The 22,516-nt window shown below is 40.9% G+C and overlaps 1 protein-coding gene across 8 annotated transcripts in view; it reads left to right on the forward strand.

Moving 5' to 3' along the window:
• LOC133132631 (teneurin-4-like) overlaps positions 1–22,516 on the forward strand; it is a 208,475-nt gene that overhangs the window by 175,985 nt on the left and 9,974 nt on the right. For all 8 annotated transcript variants that reach the window (XM_061248188.1, XM_061248187.1, XM_061248181.1 and 5 more), the window contains 3 exons: positions 8,502–8,798; positions 11,505–13,119; positions 19,091–19,233. In XM_061248188.1, coding sequence (XP_061104172.1) covers positions 8,502–8,798; positions 11,505–13,119; positions 19,091–19,233 — 2,055 coding nt within the window. The remainder of the gene's footprint in view (positions 1–8,501; positions 8,799–11,504; positions 13,120–19,090; positions 19,234–22,516) is intronic.

The following is a 22,516-nucleotide window of genomic DNA, read 5'->3' on the forward strand; positions in this document are numbered from 1 at the left end:
TTCGCCCATTCCTCTTTGCAGCACCTCTCAAGCTCCATCAGGTTGGATGGGGAGCGTCGGTGCACAGCCATTTTCAGATCTCTCCAGAGATGTTCAATCGGATTCAAGTCTGGGCTCTGGCTGGGCCACTCAAGGACATTCACAGAGTTGTCCTGAAGCCACTCCTTTGATATCTTGGCTGTGTGCTTAGGGTCGTTGTCCTGCTGAAATATGAACTGTCGCCCCAGTCTGAGGTCAAGAGCGCTCTGGAGCAGGTTTTCATCCAGGATGTCTCTGTACATTGCTGCATTCATCTTTCCCTCAATCCTGACTAGTCTCCCAGTTCCTGCCGCTGAAAAACAGCATGATGCTGCCACCACTATGCTTCACTGTAGGGATGGTATTGGCCAGGTGATGAGCGGTGCCTGGTTTCCTCCAAACATGATGCCTGGCATTCACGCCAAAGAGTTCAATCTTTGTCTCTTCAGACCAGAGAATTTTGTTTATTATAGTCTGAGAGTCCTTCAGGTGCCTTTTGGCAAACTCCGGGTTGCCGTGTGCCTTTTACTAAGGAGTGGCTTCCGTCTGGCCACTCTACCATAGAGGCCTGATTGGTGGATTGCTGCAGAGATGGTTGTCCTTCTGGAAGGTTCTCCTCTCTCCACAGAGGAACGCTGGAGCTCTGACAGAGTGACCATCGGGTTTTTGGTCACCTCCCTGACTAAGGCCCTTCTCTCCCAATTGCTCAGTTTAGATGGGCGGCCAGCTCTAGGAAGAGTCGAACTTCCGAACTTCTTCCATTTACGGATGATGGAGGCCACTGTGCTCATTGGGACCTTCAAAGCAGCAGAACCTTTTCTGTACCCTTCCCGAGATTTGTGCCTCGAGACAATCCTGTCTCGGAGGTCTACAGACAATTCCTTTGACTTCATGCTTGGTTTGTGCTCCGACATGCACTGTCAACTGTGGGACCTTATATAGACTTTCCAAATTATGTCCAATCAACTGAATTTACCACAGGTGGACTCCAATTAAGCTGTAGAAACATCTCAAGTTTGATCAGTGGAAACAGGATGCACCTGAGCTCAATTTTGAGCTTCATGGCAAAGGCTGTGAATACTTATGTACAGTTGAGGCCAAAATTATTAGCCCCCCAGGAATTATGAACATTTTCCTAAAATTCTGCTAAATGCTTGCATTATTGCTAAAACTTGATATAATCAAACATTCACCAGTGCTATTTAGTAGCTTTTGGTACATTTTGGAATGTAAAAAACATTTTTAGGCTTGCTTTATATCAAATGTAGTGAAAAATTGGGTGGTCAAAAATATTAGCCCCCATGTGCATTTTTGCTTTTAAAACACATACAATCAAGCAATTAGCTTTCAAACCACACATGTGCAGTCAATTCGCTTCCCAATAACACCTGAGCATTCAATCAACTTTACTTATTCATTGAGCTTTACTTAAGGGACTCCAAAGAACAGGGCACTTGAACACATTGAGAGGGACTACTCTTACTCACCATGCCAAAGACAAAGGAAATCAGTCTTGAGCTCAGAAAGAAGATAGTGGAGGCTCATAATAAGGGGGAAGGGTATACTGCCATTTCCAAGCGTTTTACAGTGTCTAGAACAGCTATTAGAATTGCTAAGTACAAGGTGACAAATTCTGTAAGAAACAAACCTGGGCGTGGTTGAAAGCGCAAGATTTCAAGAACTCTGGAGAGGAAAATAGTCAGAGATGTCAACAAGAAGCCCCGGACATCTGCCAAGATGATTGTTGCTGACCTGGCCTCTTCTGGAGTTAATGTTTCTAGGAACACAGTTGTGAGGGCTCTTCATCGTGGTGGGCTTCAGGGCCATCGTCCCAGAAGAACCCCTTTACTCAAAGAGCGGCACATCAGAGCCAGACTGAGGTTTGCCCGTGAACATTTGAAAGGTAAAGATGAGTTTTGGAAGTCTGTCCTTTGGTCTGATGAGACTAAACTGGAACTGTTTGGGCACATGGATGGCGAAGAAAGGGCGAGAGGCCTTCAACCCTAAGAACACAGTTCCCACAGTTAAACATGGTGGTGGGAGCATCATGCTGTGGTTTTGCAGGGAGCCTTGTTTGGGTGCATGGCATCATGAGAAAAGAAAATTATATTGACATTTTGAGGGATAATATGAAGAAATCTGCTCTTAATCTAGGCTTAGGTCGTCGCTGGGTTTTCCAACAAGACAATGATCCAAAGCATACCTCAAAATTGGTCCAACAGTTCTTAAAGGACACCAAAACCAAGGTGGCCCGCACATCGCCCAGATCTCAATCCCATTGAGGATCTGTGGCAGGTGCTCAAAGTGAATGTCCATGCTCGGAAACCACGCAATTTGGACCAGCTGGAACAATTTGCAATGGAAGAATGAGCCAAAATCCCTCAAGAGACATGTGCCAACGTTGTGAAGAACTACTCTTAGAGGTTGTTGTCAGTTGTGGCCCAGAACGGGTACACAATTGACTATTAATGGCCAGGGGGCTAATAATTTTGGCTGTGTCATTTTTGCCTTTTCTTGTTTCAACTCAGTGCATCAATAAAATATTCTAATCAAACTTAGTGGGCATTTTGTCTTTGATATTTTGGAAACAAACAAACTATAAACACTGTTAATGGTCATTTCCATGGAGAAATCAAAGGTTTTTGTCTGATTTCACAAGGGGGGCTAATAATTTTGGCCTCAACTGTACATGTGATTTCTTAGTTTTTTATTTTTAATAAATTTGAAAAAGTTTCAAAAAAACTTCTTTCATGTTGTCATTATGGGGTGTTATGTGTAGAATTTTGAGGAAAAAAATGAATTTATTCAATTTTGGAAAAAGGCTGTAAAAGTGAAGCGCTGTGAATACTTTCCGGATGCACTGTATATACGTGTGTGCGTGTATGTGTGGGTGTGTGGGTGTGTGTGCCATGCAGATAAACAAATCAATGTTGGCCCTCAGCTTCCCTGTTGCATAGCCACCAGATTTATGCAGGCACAACACTAGCACCACCAAAAAATCTGTATATTTGCAATATATTGCAGTGCATTCTACTTCCATAAGGGTCTAAATGTCCGTAAGTTTATCTTGACTTGAGTTCAGTCACAAGCCATTTGTTTGGAAGCTGATCTAGATACCTGCATGTGTCAGTGTGCTGTTGGAGTATCAACTAGCCTATAGTTGACTGTCCACACAAATCAGACATTATGCATACAAACTGTATTGTGTGCCTGTCTGTCCACCTATGTGTGTGTGTTTCTGTGTGTGTGTACATGAGCTTGTATTTATGTATGCAGAGAACATTCTGTACTGCGCAAACAAGATATTAATAAGATATCAATATTCTCTGTGAACAGCAGGAGCACATTTTGAAAAATCTAATAAATCCCAACCAGCACTGGACATTAAACATGGAAGTTTCAATATTTACTGATAGGGGTTGTAAATTAGGCAAGGATTTATTAAAATGAACACCATTAGATGTGTGGGAGATTTAGTGAATAAATTACAACAAAATGAATAATTTATCATTGCGATGATAAGATTTAGCCCAAGCCAAATAAATCTTGTTTAAACCTGCGGAGATGCTTTAATCATTAGCTCTTGTTTGTGTTTGCTTTTTTGGAATATTATAAAGGTAAGCACATCTGTGGCATTAATACTGGCAAAAACTTCTTGTGCTAGGATGGAACTACTTAAACTACATATCAGCGACATTCCTTAGCTCGATAGCATCCGACTCACAGTTCAGTGGAGTACTTGACATTTTTTGGGTTCATCAAAAGGCAGCATGAGGACTCTATTTTTTCTATTTCACATCTCTCCTTCCCATGAAGAAAAGAGACACAGGATTATTAAAGTCCAAGCTTGACACTTGAATACTCTAGTTTGTATGTGAGCCTCGATGTGCTGAATGACCTCTTTCCAGCATTATGTATTCTTATGTTATGTTCTTTTGTTCTTGTCTATCACTCCAAGAACAAGTCTCTGATTACATTACATTAATATGTCAAAGGGGAGGTGTAAACGCACAAGAGACATATTTAAATTTGTCATCGTGATCGGATCAACAAAACCACCTCCGGAGGTGTGTAAACGCATTGAGCTGTGGAAATGGTTCATGGTTATTCAATCCCACCCCTTATGTCATCTCGCAAGGACAATTGAAACACCATAAGAGAAATACGGCTCTTACCAGTGTTGATGGTCCATGACAGCCTGTGGTCCAACATACACCTTTTCCAGTTAAATCGTTTTGGTTATGCGGAAACCATCTATTGTCCCTGTGCACGGGGGAAAATCCCATCTGCTCTCAAAGCCAGACACAATTTCCTCTCCCCTCTACAGCATTACAGTATGTTGACATTTCATGTACGAATATCCACACCGATTCTTTACTTAAACTAATAAATGAGTGGTCATTCTGTCGCCAGCTCCAGTGGCCAGCCACTACAAGGCTGCAACTCTAACTAGTCGGTATGGCCACTATCATCAAAGACGGTTGCACAGAAATTGCAACTCGTGGGTCCAACATTGATTGTATAACCCCGGTCTACGTCTGCGGGCTGCCCCCACCCGTTACGGAATTACAGCCTTCTTTACACAGTGCAGGGGAAAGTGAAATCCAATCACGATGCAGACAACATTTGAGGGACACATTTTATTGGCAGTCTGCTGGAAAATGGATGACAATAGACTCAGCTGTTTGGATACAGATGTCTGTTTTTAATGGTAAATCGTACATGGAAAAAAGGCTCATTCACACCAAGAACGATAACTATAATGATACCTATAAATATGTCCTTTTAAATATCGTTCAAACTCAAGTGGAGTCCACACCACAACTATAACGACAACAACAGTGACAATCAATATCATTGGGATCACTTTCAGAGCAATTGTTTCCAGCTGTATAATTGATAAAACGCAGGGTGCCACATGCAAAATGGCAGATTATTTAGCTAAGAGACTGTTTTCAGAACGTTATTGTTCAGCAGTGTGGATGCTCACATCGTTATTGTTATAGTTATTGCTGTTGTTATAGTTATTGGTGTGGATGTGCCATGACCCACATGCACACGGTTAAAAAAAAAACATACAAGAAACAGCTATTTATATTGCCATGCTTCAGGACAATAATGATAATAAAGAAAGTTACCTGATAATGGGCTAAAACATGTTTATGTACAAAAAGAAATGTTTTAAATTGACAGGTTCCAAATCAAGGTTTCAGTTCAGACAGGATTCAGTGTATCACAGTACCCCCCAGTTAAATGAAAAATCTATAATTTGCTCCGTAATTTTCACAGAGGCAGTGCATGAAAATATTGACATGGTCAATTCAGACGATTTGGAGACACTAGTCCGAATTGGGCTTTTCTGTTGTTTTAGTTAGCTGTGCCTCAGCTCAGACAGGAGAAAGAACAGTATGCACAAGAGGTGCTCTGTCTGAGCAGGCCTCCTCAAATTCCCATTACCTTTAAATGATTGAAGGCTGCTCTGGCAGGTGCTACAGTATGAGCTTGTTTACCGTTTCTCTGCTTGGAGTGTCTGGGCATTCCCGTCCACAGCCATAAATGCTTTCACCACATTTTATCTCATCACAAAATCATAATTTGGCAGCACTGGTGGATGGCTCATTCTGTTGAGGCTTGTGTATAGAATCCAATTTTAGACAGTGCCAACTGTGGCCGTCAGGCCTGCGGGGAAGCACATAATTGCCTGTAGTGCAGTGGTCTCAAACTCGTGTGTATGCTGGTTTTTATTCCAACCTCAGATTTTGATTATATAATTCAGTTATTTGCTGAATTATGGCTGTAGGTCTGTATAATGTATATAAAGTGAAATGTACAACTGTTGCTTCTATTCTGTGCTTTAATGCATATGGCTGAATGAATGATTGGAATCAATTAAGGCAGCAGTAATTGGAATGAAAACCTGCATATACACAGCCCTTCATAGGTAATGAGTGATGTGTGCACATGATTGGATGAGTACAAGAAAATGTGTTGTGTGTATGCAATTGGTTGCCTGTGTATGTGACTGCTGAGGCCAACTATTGGTTGGCCACAGTACATTACATTGATGGGATTTTGGCAGATGCTCTTATCCAGAGCGACGTACAGTTGATTAGGCTAAGCAGGAGACAATCCTCCCCTGAAGCAATGCAAGGTTAAGGGCCTTGCTCAAGGGCCCAATGGCTGTGCGGATCTTATTGTGGCTACACCGGGGATTGAACCACCAACCATGCTGACTGAACTTTCTCTGAGCACTTCATTTACAGCGTTCATCAAAATTGAAATAAAATAGAGGCAGATCCAAAAATAGAAAAGGAAAGCTTGCAGATGTATTGATTAAAACTACATCTTTTACCCAGCAAACTCTTCTTTTGGACAATTAAACCAAAAAATTAACATCTAAAAATCGATTATTTTGCTATTCTTGACCCTTATTTGCTCCAGATTAGTGAAAAGTTGAGTCACTGACAGATTCCAAAGCACTTTCAGTGATATACTGTGAAACACAATAAAAGAAGCAAAAGCAATGTAAATTAAAGAAAACTTTAAAAAGCCTCATCAATCATATTAAATGTACTCTAATGTATCTCGATAACAAACTCATGGGATATAGAAAGGAGTCCAGCCCCCTTTATTAATTAACTAGTCACTTTAACTGTAAAATAATCCTCTCAATTAGGTATTAGTTGCATTAGTAGCATTAATTGGCCTCAGTATAATTGGTTCTTAGCAGACCGGGGCCAGGCTTGAAGGTGGCTATGAAAGGTAGTGCCAGCATCGTCTCATAAGCCGATCGCTCGTCCTCGTGTCACTGGAAGTAGGCCAATGCAATCCGGCGCTTAAGAGTCGGCTCCGCCAATCTGCAGGCCAAGGTGTGGGGGGAGAGCACGAACCCAACAGATTAATCAACTTTAACAGATTACCCTGAGCGACAGGATGGAGGATTGCCAGGGAGTAAATCAGCAAGGGTTTTAATTAGAGCTCGCTGTCTGTACCGCACCCCCCCGCAGGCCCCACGCAGAATTCACTGACTCCACCAGACGGTGAAGTTCTGAAGCGAGCAGGCGGGTATGAGGGAGGAAAGGTCGTAGGTCGGCATTAGCTAATGTGTAGCTACCGCTTACTGCTTTTCTGTGGGCACTTCCAGACTTCGGTGGAACTTCAGTCACACCTGCAGCCTGTGCTTTTCTATGTATGCATGTAGTATGTAGGCTATACATGCACTTAGTGAGTTTATTAGGTATTAAACACATGTTCTTTACTTGTTAGTCTGCTGCTGTATACCATCTACTTCAAGGGTGTGTTGTGTGGCTATTAGCATTACTATCGCTTTCCTGTCAGCTGGAACCAGTCTGGCTCTTCTCCTCTTACTCTCATTAACAAGGCTTTTCTGGCCACAGAACTGCTACCAACTGGATGTTTTTTGTTTTTTGCGCCATTTTCTGTGTGTGTGACAATCCCAGGGCAGTTTTCTGAGATACTGAAACCACCCTGCCTGGTACCTTGGCTGTCATTGGCACAACTCTGAACCTCATGTTGACAGATGCCAATAGCAGACTTCAAAGCCTAAATCAAAAGCCTAGAATCAAGACTAGATACTATAAGCTTTCTTATCCCCGCACTAAGGTAGCAATTGAATATACCTGACTACTCCCCTAAAATGGTCGTGGAGGGGCTATGTATAAAAAGGGATATGATTCCTACACACTTCACCTGATATGGATGTACCCTCACATTAAAGGGGACAGTCTGCACTTTAACCTCACATTTATTGTTTCATTTTACATCCATTGTGCTGGACTACAGAGCCAAAAGAACATAAACTGTCCAAAGGCATATGGACTGCACTGTATAGACTGTATGTAAAGTTAAAATTAAGTTAAATTAATCAATGTATCAGCAATGTCTGAAAGTTGACAATGTATTGCATTACTAGTCAAGCAGATGACCACAAATAATGCTCTGCACTATGTTAACTCAGTGTTGTGCTGCTTCTGCTCACGTGCAAATTTATGCAGTCCAGACTTGGCTGACTCTGACTTGACCCCAATGCCATTGTTTGCAGAGGATTGGCCACAGGTCCAGGGTCTGGGTCAGCCAGTTGGTTGTGCATCACAATTGAACTCCAGCAAGCCTACTTCAAGATGTCACTCAAGCCATGTTCCGAATTTGCAGCTGCGGATAAGATGAAAAGTCATCTCCATTTAACAATGCTCCTTCAAACTCCTGAGACCCACTTAATCACTATTCACCTTTGTTTGGCTCATTGGTAGACTTGGTTTCCCTTGTAAAAAACTGCTTTTATAAACTATCGCTCTTCATGTCATTCCAAGAACAAAAATGCTTACATACTTTGTTACTTATTTATTTCTGTAGTAGTGGCTACTAAATGTCTTTGACCCTGGACAATACAAATGTATTTAATATTATCATTTGCATCTCTTAACAGGAGTCTCTCCTCCTTGTACACATTCATCCTTCAACAGGTGCATAACAGGAACTTGCTGTCCTTGGATTTTGACCGAATCACCAGGACAGAAAAGGTGTACGACGACCACAGGAAGTTCACCCTGCGCATCCACTATGATCCGGACGGCAGGCCCACGCTTTGGGCCCCTAGCAGCCGGCTCAATGGCATCAATGTAACTTATTCCTCCAGTGGGCATGTGGCGGGCATCCAGAGGGGTACGATGTCTGTGCGCATGGAGTATGACCAGAACGGCCGCATCACCTCGCAGATATTTGCAGACGGGAAATCCTGGACCTACACCTACCTGGAGAAGGTAAAAAACTACATTTGTTAATGAATTATTTTTTCTTTTATTGTCAATTTTGTTGGTTGTGTTTATTCCTGTGGAGGTGTGGCAGGGGGGGGGGGGGGTTCTTTCTTTCATTATCCTTTTTTTATTTTGGTTGACAGAACATATGGATCTACAAATATACAGTGCAAATTATTTGGACAGTGGTACATTTTCTGACAGACAAAAGCCTAGAATCAAGACAAGATACTGAAAGATGTCTTGCACTAAGGGAGAAATTGAGTAGACCTGCCTAATCAAAAATAGCTGAGAAGCCATATGTCCAATTATTTTGGTTCCCCTGAAATAGGGGGACTATGTATAAAAAGAGTATGTAATTCTTGCATGAATCACCCAAAATGGATGTTCATACCCTCATTGTTGAATCGTAACACTGTTCAAATAGTTACGGAATGTACTGTATGTGTATTGAAATATGGGAGTGGAAAGAATCTATAAAACATTTATTTTACCGATTTACCACTTCAAATCTTTCAGCACAAAGACACTACTAAATAGAAATCAGTGAACAATTGGAAGAATGGCTTGCATATAAAATTAAAAGTCTTGAAAGGAGATTTAAAAAGCATCCTGAAATTGTAGAGAATGGCAAAAACATTTCTCATTTGGTTCTTGGTCCTGCTTAATTTCTGGATTATTCGCTTTATTCACCTATATAGTTTTTATTTATTTGCAGAACCTTTCCCTGACATAGTAGCTAGCCACCTCATTATAACATAACTGTATCCAAAGCATTGGCTTCCACTTTGCTGCCATCATGCTAGTCATCCACTGTTTTTTATCTATTGGAGGTTCCCTTTAACCTTGCTGTCTGTCACAGAAGTATGCCACTGTCATGTTAGTTCCTAGAAATCTGTGAAAATTACATCAAACTGGCACCACATTCTCCTGGATTAGACACTACAACAGACAGGTTGACAGATTTGACCTAGAATTGCACTAATCAGTATAACACAGAAAAATGTCACTTTCCACTGGTTAATGAATGCAAAGCTCTCTGAGAATGGAAAAAAGTGACACCCACATTTATTATCATTTTGAAGATATTCTTAAGATAACAAATTGCCCACTCTTGTCTTTCACCGTTAATTATGTTTTTAGCATCTGACCACAACCTTTATCTTTTTGATCTGATATAGTATACAGTAATTGAAGTTGATTGCACTGGTGCACTATAATAATCACAGCTGTATTCTTAATTAAATTTTGACGCCTTTTAAAAATGTATAGCCAAAACTACTTTCTGTCATTTTGACCACTCTGTTTTCCCATCATTAAAGTATCTGTTTAGGATTTTATTCTCATTCCCAGGAAGGGTTTTCACTCTCTCTCTTTCTTTCTCACACACGCACACACAGACACACACGCTCACGCGCACGCGCACACACTTGCTGGGTTGTAGGAAGCAACACTCCATGTTTGTTCACGCTTAGTCGTATTGAAGGAGTGAGAAAGCACCCCATGTTTCGAAAGCACAGAAAGTGCCTGAATTTCAGAAGATGGCAAGACTAATGCTTGGCAAGAGCTTAAATATTGCAGAATCAGAGTCAGACCTGGAAGAAATATATGAAATACTTTATCCATTAAAAGAATATATCATAGATTACTGAACATTTTAAATGAAACATCTCTTCTGAATGATGGTTTATTTAAAACGATATTCTGGCCAAAATAGTGGTGATTGGCTGTGGTGGTTGCACTACTTTTTTTTTTTTTCTGTTAATTTATTTCAGTTCATTACAATCAAAACCAATAATAAGCCAGTATGGTCACCTTCGTTGAAACGTGACATTTTGGGAGCTGAGCATGTGAGCGTAAGATTGACACTCAATGCCTGTGTCTTTGTAACCTTATTTTGTGAATCTATGGGACTGTAATGTCTCTGAATTTGACCATAAAATTGAAGACTACTAAAGATTTTAAAAATACAGGCCTTTCATGAGATTTGCTCTTTTTTTCTATAAGGTTGTATTGTGTAGACATTAACTGAAACCTGTTAATAACATTTTATATCAGTTATTGCTCAGTATAAATAAATAAAAACCTTCAAAGGTAATCAGCAGGAAAGTATTTCAGGAAAAGTGACAGAACCAGAGAATGTCAGTGAAATACACCACACAATTGTGTCTATGGATGTCACAAGATCAGAAATGTTTATGTGTCTTTTGTGGTGTCCTGGAGGATTATTTGTTCCAGGATTAATCACTGTGTATTCTGGGTCAGGTAGCAGTTGAGCACATCCCGGTTATTCCACAGAGGAGTGCCTGGGTCAGTAAGACAAAGTTTGGAATTTAGTTTGAAACTGTGAGCGTGTATGGGTGCTTTTCTAATTTTGTTCTGTGAACATCCCTCTTCTTTACCCTGGTTGAGTTGTGGAATGAGCTCCCCACTACAGTCAAGACAGCCAGGTCAATGTCTATCTTTGGCCACAGCCTGAGAGCCTTCCTGTTTTCATAGCTTCTTGGCTGAACTGACACTTAGCACTTGTATTTATTATATCTTAAATTTCCCTCTTGCACCTACAGTGGCACCTAATATATTTGTGGTTTATTTACTGACTACTACTATCTGTTGAAAGTTGCTCTGGAAAAGAGAATCTGCTAAATGTGTATTACATGTAAATATAAATTGTTCTTCCCTCTCTCTCTTTGTCTCACCCTGTCTGTCCAGTCTATGGTGCTGCTACTTTACAGCCAGAGACAGTACATCTTTGAATTTGACAAGAACGACCGTCTTTCCTCTGTGACCATGCCCAATGTCGCGAGGCAAACCCTGGAGACCATGAGGTCAATTGGGTATTACCGGAACACATATCGGCCGCCTGAGGGTAATGCATCCGTCCTACAGGACTACAGTGAGGATGGGAACCTGCTGCGGACCACGTACCAGGGCACAGGACGACGTGTCATCTACAAGTACGGCAAGCTGTCCAAGCTCCTGGAGCTGCTGTACGACACCACGCGAGTGGCCTTCGGCTACGACGAGACAGCGGGGATGCTGAAGACCGTCAACCTGCAGAGCGAGGGGTTCACTTCCACCATCCGGTACCGGCAGATCGGTCCGCTCATCGATCGGCAGATCTTCCGCTTCAGCGAGGAGGGGATGGTCAATGCCCGATTCGATTACAACTATGACAACAGCTTCCGTGTGACCAGCATGCAGGCGGTCATCAATGAGACCCCGCTTCCCATCGACCTCTACCGGTATGATGACGTCTCAGGGAAGACAGAGCAGTTTGGCAAGTTTGGTGTTATCTACTACGACATCAACCAGATCATCACCACCGCTGTCATGACACACACTAAGCACTTTGATGCCTACGGACGCATCAAGGAGGTGCAGTATGAGATTTTCCGCTCTCTCATGTACTGGATGATGGTTCAGTATGACAACATGGGCCGGGTGGTGGCCAAGGAGCTGAAGGTGGGGCCCTATGCCAACACCACCCGCTACACCTATGAGTACGATGTGGATGGCCAGCTGCAGACTGTCTCCATCAATGATAAACCCCTGTGGAGGTACAACTACGACCTGAATGGGAACCTCCACCTACTTAGCCCTGGGAACAGTGCTCGGCTCACTCCCCTCCGCTATGACCTGCGGGACCGCATCACCAGGCTAGGAGACGTTCAGTACCGAATGGACGAGGACGGCTTCCTCAAGCAGAGGGGCAATGAGTATTTCGACTACAACTCAGCCGGCCTGCTCGTGAGGGCCTACAACCGGGTCAACGGGTGGAGCGTGAAGTACCGCTATGATGGACTGGGCCGAAGGGTGTCAAGCCGGACCAGCAATGGGCATCACCTGCAATTATTTTACGCTGACCTATCCAGCCCCACCCGGGTCACCCACTTGTACAACCACTCAAGTTCCGAGATCACCTCACTCTACTATGACCTCCAAGGACACTTGTTCGCCATGGAACTGAGCAGCGGGGATGAGTTCTATGTAGCCTGTGACAACATTGGCACTCCCCTGGCGGTCTTCAGCGGGACTGGCCTCATGATCAAACAGATGCTGTACACAGCCTATGGGGACGTCTACGTGGACTCTAACCCCAGCTTGCAGCTAATTGTAGGCTACCAAGGGGGCCTGTATGAACCTCTGACCAGGCTGGTACATATGGGCCGAAGGGATTATGATGTTCTGGCCGGCCGATGGACCACGCCGGACCACAACATCTGGAAGCAACTGAATGCCAACAACATTGTGCCATTCAACCTCTACATGTTCAAGAGCAACAACCCTGTCAGTAACAGCCGTGAGACCAAATGCTACATGACAGGTGAGTCAGGAGTTCTGGGGAGTTATATTATTCTGGGATTTTATGATGGTATAATCTTCTCTTGTACTCGTCTGTTAGAGCGTCCTTAATATGTTTGACAGTTTTAAAGGGTTTTTCTTTACAATTGACATTATTCTTTGTTCATCCAGTACAGCGGTCTTCCATGGAAGTGGTCTTCCTATGTCTCTGATCAATTTATTCTATGCTTTACTGGCACTGACTCTTCTTTGGCTGAGTATTCATCGACAAACGGGTTTAGACTGAAACTAGGTGCAACAGTCGTAGTGGGCAGGGTTGGGTGTTGTCCACCCATATATTCTATATATTCCATAACATTTATTGATTAAAATTGTGCTCTTTTAATAATATTGTAATAATACAAGTGTATTGGCCATCAATAGGCCACTGATTGCACGAATGTATCCTATTTGTAAATCAAGTTTCTTACTTAGAATCATGCTACTTAAGTCAAATTTTTTCAATAAATGAACAATAAATGAATACAGGCACACTGTCGGTGGCATTAGGATGGTGGAAATTGTGGAGATTTTGTCACGATGAAAGGGAAAGCATTATGGGAGGCTGAGGTGTAGTATATCTCTGCGATCTAAATATGCAGAACATGACTTTTTACACTCTGAAATCCTGTCGTATTCAGTATAATGAATGACCACTTCAACATTACGTAGTGTGCTTATATTTATCTTTCGCCACTCTATTTAATAGGGAGCAGTATACGGGAAGTTTTGGTCTCCATACTTCTGCTTTATCTCCATATAGCGGGCATTTTCAGTGACGTGACTCCATTTTATATCTAAATACATTTAAAAAATGTTTTATTATTCAGTATGCTTATAAATAAGGATCCAGTCTGCTTTTGAATAATAAATAACATGAAATTATGGATTGTTTAACTTACTGATGAAGGTTGGGTATTGGACAAGAATGTTAATCAATGGACCTCAATGAATATATTAGTATACAAGAGGGTATTATTGTGACTATTGTACTTATTTTTTATGACCTTCTCGACCTGTTGCTGCAAGGAGAGGGAGTTTGGAACAGAGAGGTAGCAGAGGGTGACAGGCGACAACACTTTTTTTCAGGATAAAAGGTGTTGTATAGTTTAGTTATCAAAATGCAGTATTTTATACCTCATAAGAGCCATCATATAATTGAATACATTGATTCGAAAAAAGCAATGCAGAATGCTCATTTTTGGTGATATTGTCTTCAAATTTGTCCAGTGTTGTGACTTGGCTCAGTGAGAAAAAAAGTTTCTGTAACTTTGTTTTAGTAATATTTGGAGTAATTCTGATTCAAATCTGAAAGGGTTACCTTTCAGAAAAGCTGGGATTATGCCTGTAGTCAAAGGGATGAAGAATAATAACCATTTTATTTTGGTTATATGTCATTTTTAAGCTTGTGTCAAGAAAAGGGGCGATAATTAAGGGGTTACCTAAATATAATTCATATATGTTTGTTGACCCTGGGAGAGCTACATAACACAAATTACAACACCATTTAAAGAGCTGAATATGCGCTAAAGCAGTGCAGGTCAAGTGCCTTTCTCAGTGGTTCAACAGCAGCACCCCACCTTGGAATTTCAACTTGCAGCCTAGTTCGCCATCCTCTTTGCCACATTGGCATGTCTTGTGGTATAAACTGAGGACCAGTTTTAAGATGACAGGCATGTCAAGTTGTGGGCAGACAGCCATCGTGGCTGGGGTCAGTATGGGGCTTTTAAAGAATGAAATTGTCTCTGTCTCTTTCTCTCTCTCAGTATTAATATATATAATAATAATACATAATAATTATTTGAAGTGTACACAGTTGTCTAGGAGGCTCGGCCTATGCTCAAAGGCGTCTTCGAGGCATGGTTCAGTAAATCAGAGAAATAGATTTTTGTGATACCCAGCTCTCTACCAGACTCAAAACTGGGTCATGCATTTGCCGATGCACCAAGTTCATTTGTTAATGGGTCTGTTCTTCCCTGTTGTGACTGGCTGTTTAATGCTATCCAGCCAAAGTAGTTCCATCTGGGACTGCTGCTGGAGAAAAAGGAGGGATATGGCTGGTAAATTAGATGTAAAAATCTACTTTTTTTTTTTAGATAAAAAAAATTAGTTTAACTAGTGGATGTAATTCACAATGCAAAATAACTGAGGTGCAAGCATTTAAGTGAATGATTTTGAAAAAAAACACATTCACATTCATGTCTCACTTCAACAGGTAACACCATGTCGGCTCCCATTCCACTTCTCTTTGTATGCGTGTAATAGCTTGTGGTGGCTGTAGTTATTACCAAGCTAAACAGTGAGCTGTTACGCTGGCACACCGCCATTATGGCTCTAACCAGGAGGCAGAATGCTAAAAAGACTGTTAGATTTTGTGCTCTGAGGCATCTCACAGTGGCAGGCCAGCTTCCACAATTCTGATGGATGGCATTGACATTTCCAATCCGTCTCCAAGAATTAAGGAGCGTTATATTTGCCATCCTAAGAAAATGTGTTTATAAAAGGCTTTGTCAGGTGCCACAATGCAGAACAAAGAGTTAGTGACAACAGGAGTGCCGTAATTACTGACCATTTCTAGCAGTTAAGTATGTCTTTAAAGTCTCTTTTCAGGCCTTTTTTGACCCAGTTATTTTCAGTTTTTTTTGTTCTCCCTGGTGAGATTTTTTTTTGCGGCCGTCAGAAAAAGACAGAATTTGCTGTAAGCAATAAAACGTGAAAGATTAAAGTGGCAAGATGCCGTAAAAACAGATGATCTGTAAAAAGGGGTTCTTTCAAGTCACCTCTACTCATAAAACTGGATTTTTTGCGGTGGGTGGGTGAGCGGCAGCTATACCAGCACATAAAAATACTATGAACACCATCTTTAAAGGTTATTTGTGTTTGTAACATTGAGCATGTCATATTCTTTGGCCCTGGACCCCGGTGATAACCTGGATAAACTGTATTTCACTTTTTATATACATTTAAGATATGCTAAAAATAACAAATAGCAGTAAGACCAAACAGATGCTAGTACTAGATTAGATAACTGTCTCATTATATGAAAGAATACATTCTACGAAACATCAGTCAATTAGATTATAGTGATTGTGGTAGTATTGTTTGTTTGCATTGGTTGGCACTTAAATTCAGAATAGCACATTTCTAAACTCAATATCTCACCCATTTCAAAACCTCAATGCATTTTGCAGTGCCATTTCACAATGGCAACAGGCTTGCCAACTACTGATTTTGGTATTGCTACGTAATTTTGCGTCATTTCTGTGTTATGGATAAAATAATTGCATATAACATTAAGACTTTTTTGCACAAAAATAACTCAATTTAAGTCCAATGGATCCTGACACAAGACCATTAATTCTGTGATTAATTCAGATATATACATTCACCAAGCACTTTATTAGGAAAGATTTTTTGTTATTATTTTTATTATTGCATACAATCCATGTAGATACAGGTCATGGATTTTGTAGGCATATAGTCAGGTGTGTGATTAACCAATTATACCAAACAGGAGCTAATGATCATCAGTTTAATATGTAGGTTGAAACATAATCATTAACTGAAACAGAAACAGTTGTGTAGGAGGGTTAAAACTGGTTGAGGAACAGTCAAACTCTGCTTCCAAGGTGAGGTTGCTGAAGACAGTTTAATGTTAGTTAAACTTGCCAAGTCATACACCATGGCAAGACTGAGCTCAGCAACAAGACAAGACAAGGTGGTTATATTGCATCAGCAAGGTCTCACCCAGGTAGAAATTTCAAGGCAGACAGGGGTTTCCAGATGTGCTGTCCAAGCTCTGTTGAAGAAGCACAAAGAAATGGGCTACAGTGAGGACCGTAGACGCAGTGGTCGGCAGCAGAAGGAAGTGCAGCAGATGAAAGACACATCACGCTTACTTCCCTTCGCAATCGGAAGATGTCCAGCAGTGCCATCAGCTCAGAATTGGCAGAAATCAGTGGGACCCAGGTACACCCATCTACTGTGTGGAGAAGTCTGGTCAGAAGTGGTCTTCGTGGAAAAATTGCGGCCAAAAAGCTATACCCCCGAAGTGGAAACAAAGCCAAGCGACTCAACCATGCAGTACAAGAATGAGTGTCTGCAGGCAACGGTGAAGCATGGTGGATGTTGAGCCCTGATCTCAACATCTGTCTGGGATTACATGAAGAAACCAAAGCATTTGAGGCTGCCTAAATCCACTGAAGAACTGTAGCTAGTTCTCCAAGATGTTTGGAACATTTTATTAATAATTAAAATAATGAACTATTAACATTTCTATTTTTGAAAGCATTCTTATTTTACAGACTTTTTTCACACCTGCCTAAAACTTTTGCAAATTACTGTATATGATAGTGTCCAGTTGCTAAATCAGCTTAATGATTGAGGATTGAGTGGATTTGTGCCTCTAATATTCTCGTGAGGTGCTCCATAGAAAAACACTTAGCACGAGAGGAGGAATTGGCAGAAAAAGTTAACTGTACCCAAGCAGTTTTTTTATATGGGCTTGGCTTTCATATCTGCATATGCCACAAATAGCTTACCTTTCTCTTATATTTCAGTCTGTAGATAAAGGTCATCATCCTGGAATCCATATTGACAGCCAATACACAATAACAAGGGTTCATAAATATTCTATGGTCTTCTCATTTTCACGCTTTGTTATCAGTGACACCGCAGATGGACTTTTTGACGGCTGCTTGCATTTGATATGCATATTCCCCAAGCGGTCACCATCCTCCAAGACAAACCTCGCCCGTACCATTATGCCAAATTTCTCTCAAATGAAGGGCTATTCTGACAGCCGAATGACAGGCATCAATTTTCAATTCATGAGTCAATTTCTGCAGTCCTCCCTCTTCAGAGAAGAAAAGAATAGCCTTCTCTAACAATGGCGATTAGATGTCACTCAAACCAAGGCGTAGGCTGGCTTTTCCCTGGGGTGCCACACTCCTTGGTCTGGCTAAATAGTGCAAAGCTGAGCCTTTAGCATTGGTCATCTGCATTTGTTTACTGTGATCCAGTTAAGTAATGGAGTGCTTACTAGGCAACATAAACCTGAATTGTCTCATGATGCCTCGGTAGGATGGCTGCAAAAATAAATAGTGGAATAAAATAATGCCAGGTTCTAAAATGGAAACCTTACTGTGGCACACTCTTTGCAGCTTTCTTTCATGTGAAGATATTTAAATAGGAAATCACATCAGATCAAAACAGCTCAAATTTACTTTTTGAGGCTTTCAAAACGATCATTTGTAATCTAAATCAACCCAAGTGTGTATTGCTGGAATTAAATATCTTGAACCATAGAGACCAATGTGTATGAAAATCCCATTATGGTTTTTACTTTCACAAATGTAGGAGCAGATGCAACTGTCTGCTTGTGCTTGCAAGTCATATTTTGTGTCATATCCTAAAGATGTTCTGCAAGGGGAATGCTAAACACATGCCATTGTTTTTGGTTCTTTGTGCATGTATAATAAATTCAATTTGTCAGTGTCATAAAAGGCTTTGCATCTACATTTGTTTGATATATGAGTAGAAAGTGTACATCGTTAGGTCTACTGTCAGTGGTTGATGGCTCTGTAAAGTTTGCTCAAAACAAAATGTAACTAAAATGTGTCTAATGTAATGCAATAATGAAAGGAGGCCTTTTTGGATACGGCTTTTTCTTATGAAGCCAAATTATATGTTTCCAATCATAGTAAAGTGTGTTTCATAAAAGCAAAATGGTTTCTTTTTATTTTTTATACATTACATTTTTTAAATATGATTTCTGGTACATTTATTGGTGTACCCTCAAACCAATTTGCAGCTTAAAGCACTATGTCTTCCATATAGTATATCTCCTACATCTACAGTGGCACATACCATTCATTTTATGTTTGTGTAATTAATTATATTGGTTGTGACACTGATATGATGTAAATATGTCATCACTTCTGTTTCTCCTCCAGATGTGAACAGCTGGCTGCTGACTTTTGGTTTTCAGCTATACAACGTTATCCCTGGATACCCAAAGCCCAATACAGAGGCCATGGAGCCATCCTACGAGCTTACCCGCACACAGACCAAGACCCAAGAATGGGACAGCAGCAAGGTATACTGTCCATCTATCAATCCATCCATCCATTTATCCATCCAGATTAAAGAATCTATTCTACAAGACCTAGGTAGTAGCCCAGTGATCACTTTATTAGGTAGACCTGTACACCAGCGTGTTAATGCAAATATTTGATCAGCTAATCATGTGGCAGCAACTAAACGTATAAAGGCATGTAGACGTGGTCAAGAAGTTTAGCTGTTTTTCAGAGAAAATGTCAGAATGGGGAAGAAATTATGACATTAATTATGATTGTATGATAATCCCATTGCATTTAAATCATTTTTCAAAAGAGAATTAGTCCAAGGTAGCAGCAAGTTGCAGTAAATGATGGCTGAAAATACAAAGTACAAAATTACATGACAAACAAATTTACACAAGGAGTGACTTACCAAGAGATATTGTGAGATATTGTCACTGCAGTGCTGCTTTTGCAGGCATGAGGCTGAAGGCCGATCGTATTCAAACGTTTTTTATTTCGCTGTTTTTACAACAGAACGGAGTACTTCTGTGTTACTAGGTTACGAGTTTATGATATCTCTGACACAATGAATCAAACAACTATAAATATAGCAGTTTGCTGAGTTAGGAGTGACTTATCTTGAGATAACGTAACTCTTTCAAAGTCTCTCAGCCAATGAAATTTCCGCTGATGCATAATGTTGAGAAATATACACCATTTGGTTTAGAGAGCCTCCTTTACAGACATTTAGGGCCGTAATTTCCAGAATCAACTTCGCATGGTGCCTGGGCACAGCCACTGGCGAGATGCGTGGAGCACTTGATGTGGCTTTTGCATGTGGAAAGTGAAACGAGGAGCCTGCATATCAACTATCATATCCATATCCAATCAAATTAACTATTTTCATTACCTTTAACCCCTTATGCGGATAAACAAAATAAAACAAAATAAAACCAGGGAAGATAACACAGGCTATCCAGCTGTTCTCAGCAGTGAATGGCTCAGTACGAACTGTTGCTCAAACAAAACCAAAAAAAGCATACAATTAAATAATTAATTCATATGAATGATATGGCTTATTAAACTTAACTGAGCAAGTTAAAAACGGTTCATGTGCGACTTTCTCCACCCTTTCTCCACAACTTCACATCTTGCCTGAACTCCAGACAAAAAATAATAACACACCTTGTTGTTTATTGGCCTCTTTGATATTGAGCACAACTAAATGAAGATAACGTAATGCTGCTTGCAGGACTTGCACAAATGAGAAACACAGTGCAGTTTAGTTCTCTTAACAGCAAGACTGGTCAATGGTAGTAACCAGTAGGCTACATAATGGTAGGTGTAATGATCATTGCTTGTTTAAAACAAACAGTAATTATGTCTTTACATTTACATTGATATTATATTTAATACATATTACATGTATTATACCAAGAGAGAAATTGTAATCTATACATAATTTTCGTCACTAGGACCTACTGTCGTTATCTTTTTTACTACTGTCACCTAATTAACATGAAGATTGTTCAAGTTGCATTATGCCATTCTTCTCATTACAAACAGGTGTAAGAAAACAAAATACAGTACCCCAGGGATCACAGTCTATAATCAGAACAGCTACAAACAATTAAAAACCGAAATAAATACAGGAATTAAAATTATAAAGAAGAAAAAAAAACAATGAACAATAAATACAATGTAGCCCATGCAGTTTTCCTGCTGGTGGGTTTTAGCTATATTAAAAACAAACTGAACAGCATAAAACTGTTAATTGGCTGATCATGTACGCATTGCATTTGAAATCCCCAAAATGATCAATATGCCATAGACTGGACTGCAACTTGTGCCTTAGACCTGGTTTGTGCAGGCAGGTGTCGAAAGGGTGAAATGCGGACCTTTCTGACTGGAAAAGGTAAGCTATATGAAAATGGCAAAGAGCTGCTCACACAAATGATACACCCCGAGCAATGGCTCTCCTCCCACTTTGCCAGAAATTTCCAGAGGCATCTGGATCGTCCAGAAAATACGAACTCAACAGCACGCCAGCTTGCAACACACCAGACAAAATATGGCCCTCAGTCTGTGAAAAGTAGAAGCAGGTTCACCAGGAAACAAATCTGGTACCCAAAATAATGCTTGACAGGACTACATAATGACCCATCTCGACCCCTCCCCAGCCATGTCTTTTTTCTCCTTAATGGGAAAATCATGTCCATGTCCCCCTCAACCCCACTTATTTCAGCTCTGTCAGTGGCTCTCATTCTGTCCGTCAGGCAGACAGGCACCAACCAGGGGTTTGAGGCCGCTTCAATAAGTAAATGCTGGGCTTGGCTTGCATAGGGTGTTCCCCATATTTTAGATTAGCGAGCTAACTAAGAAAAAGTGCAGTCTATGGGAGCAATCAGAAATTGAGCAATTCATTTCTGAGGGTTCCTGCAAACTCTGGCATTAATTTAATCTAAGCCTCCCTCAATTGACTCACATGATTAAAAAGTAATGGACTAATTATGATGTCTGTTACCTAATAGTTCTATAATACCATGTGCCATAACCATAAAATATTACTAAATGCTTGCAGTGCAGTGCTGTAGTCTCTCTAGGTACCCCCTTCCTGTTCAAAAGTTCAAAAAAATGACACTTACAAGGTCATCCATCCATCCATCCATTATCTGAACCCGCTTATCCTGATCAGGGTCGCAGGGGGGCTGGATTGGGCGAAAGGCAGGAATACACCCTGGACAGGTCGCCAGTCCATCACAGGGCACCATTCACTCACACACTCATGCCTACGGGCAATTTAGACTCTCCAATCAGCCTAACATGCATGTCTTTGGACTGTGGGAGGAAACCGGAGTACCCGGAGGAAACCCACGCAGACACGGGGAGAACATGCAAACTCCGCACAGAGAGGTCCTGGCCGACGGGGATTCGAACCCAGGACCTCCTTGCTGTGAGGCGGCAGTGCTACCCACTGCACCATCTGTGCCGCCGCCTTACAAGGTCATAATTTTAATCAAGTTAAGTTTTATTGTGAGCGTCCAATCTTCTCTACTTTTCTGTAATTAATCTATTTCCCTGCCTCCATACAGATGTTAATATCTGAAATATACAGTATTTACAAAATGCAGCTATTAGCCACCAAGGTAGCTGGAAAATAGTGTCCAAAACAATATTTAGCTAACAAGTAAACCACCATCGCTAGCTATAACATGCCAATAGATTGCGGTAGCCCTACATACTTGATCAGTTGTGTTAGCTGACAAGATACCTAGGTGACTAGCCAAGCAATCTTTCAGTCATGAAATGGTGAGAAAA

The sequence above is a fragment of the Conger conger genome, chromosome 7 (assembly GCF_963514075.1).
Source record: "Conger conger chromosome 7, fConCon1.1, whole genome shotgun sequence".
Taxonomy (NCBI): domain Eukaryota; kingdom Metazoa; phylum Chordata; class Actinopteri; order Anguilliformes; family Congridae; genus Conger; species Conger conger.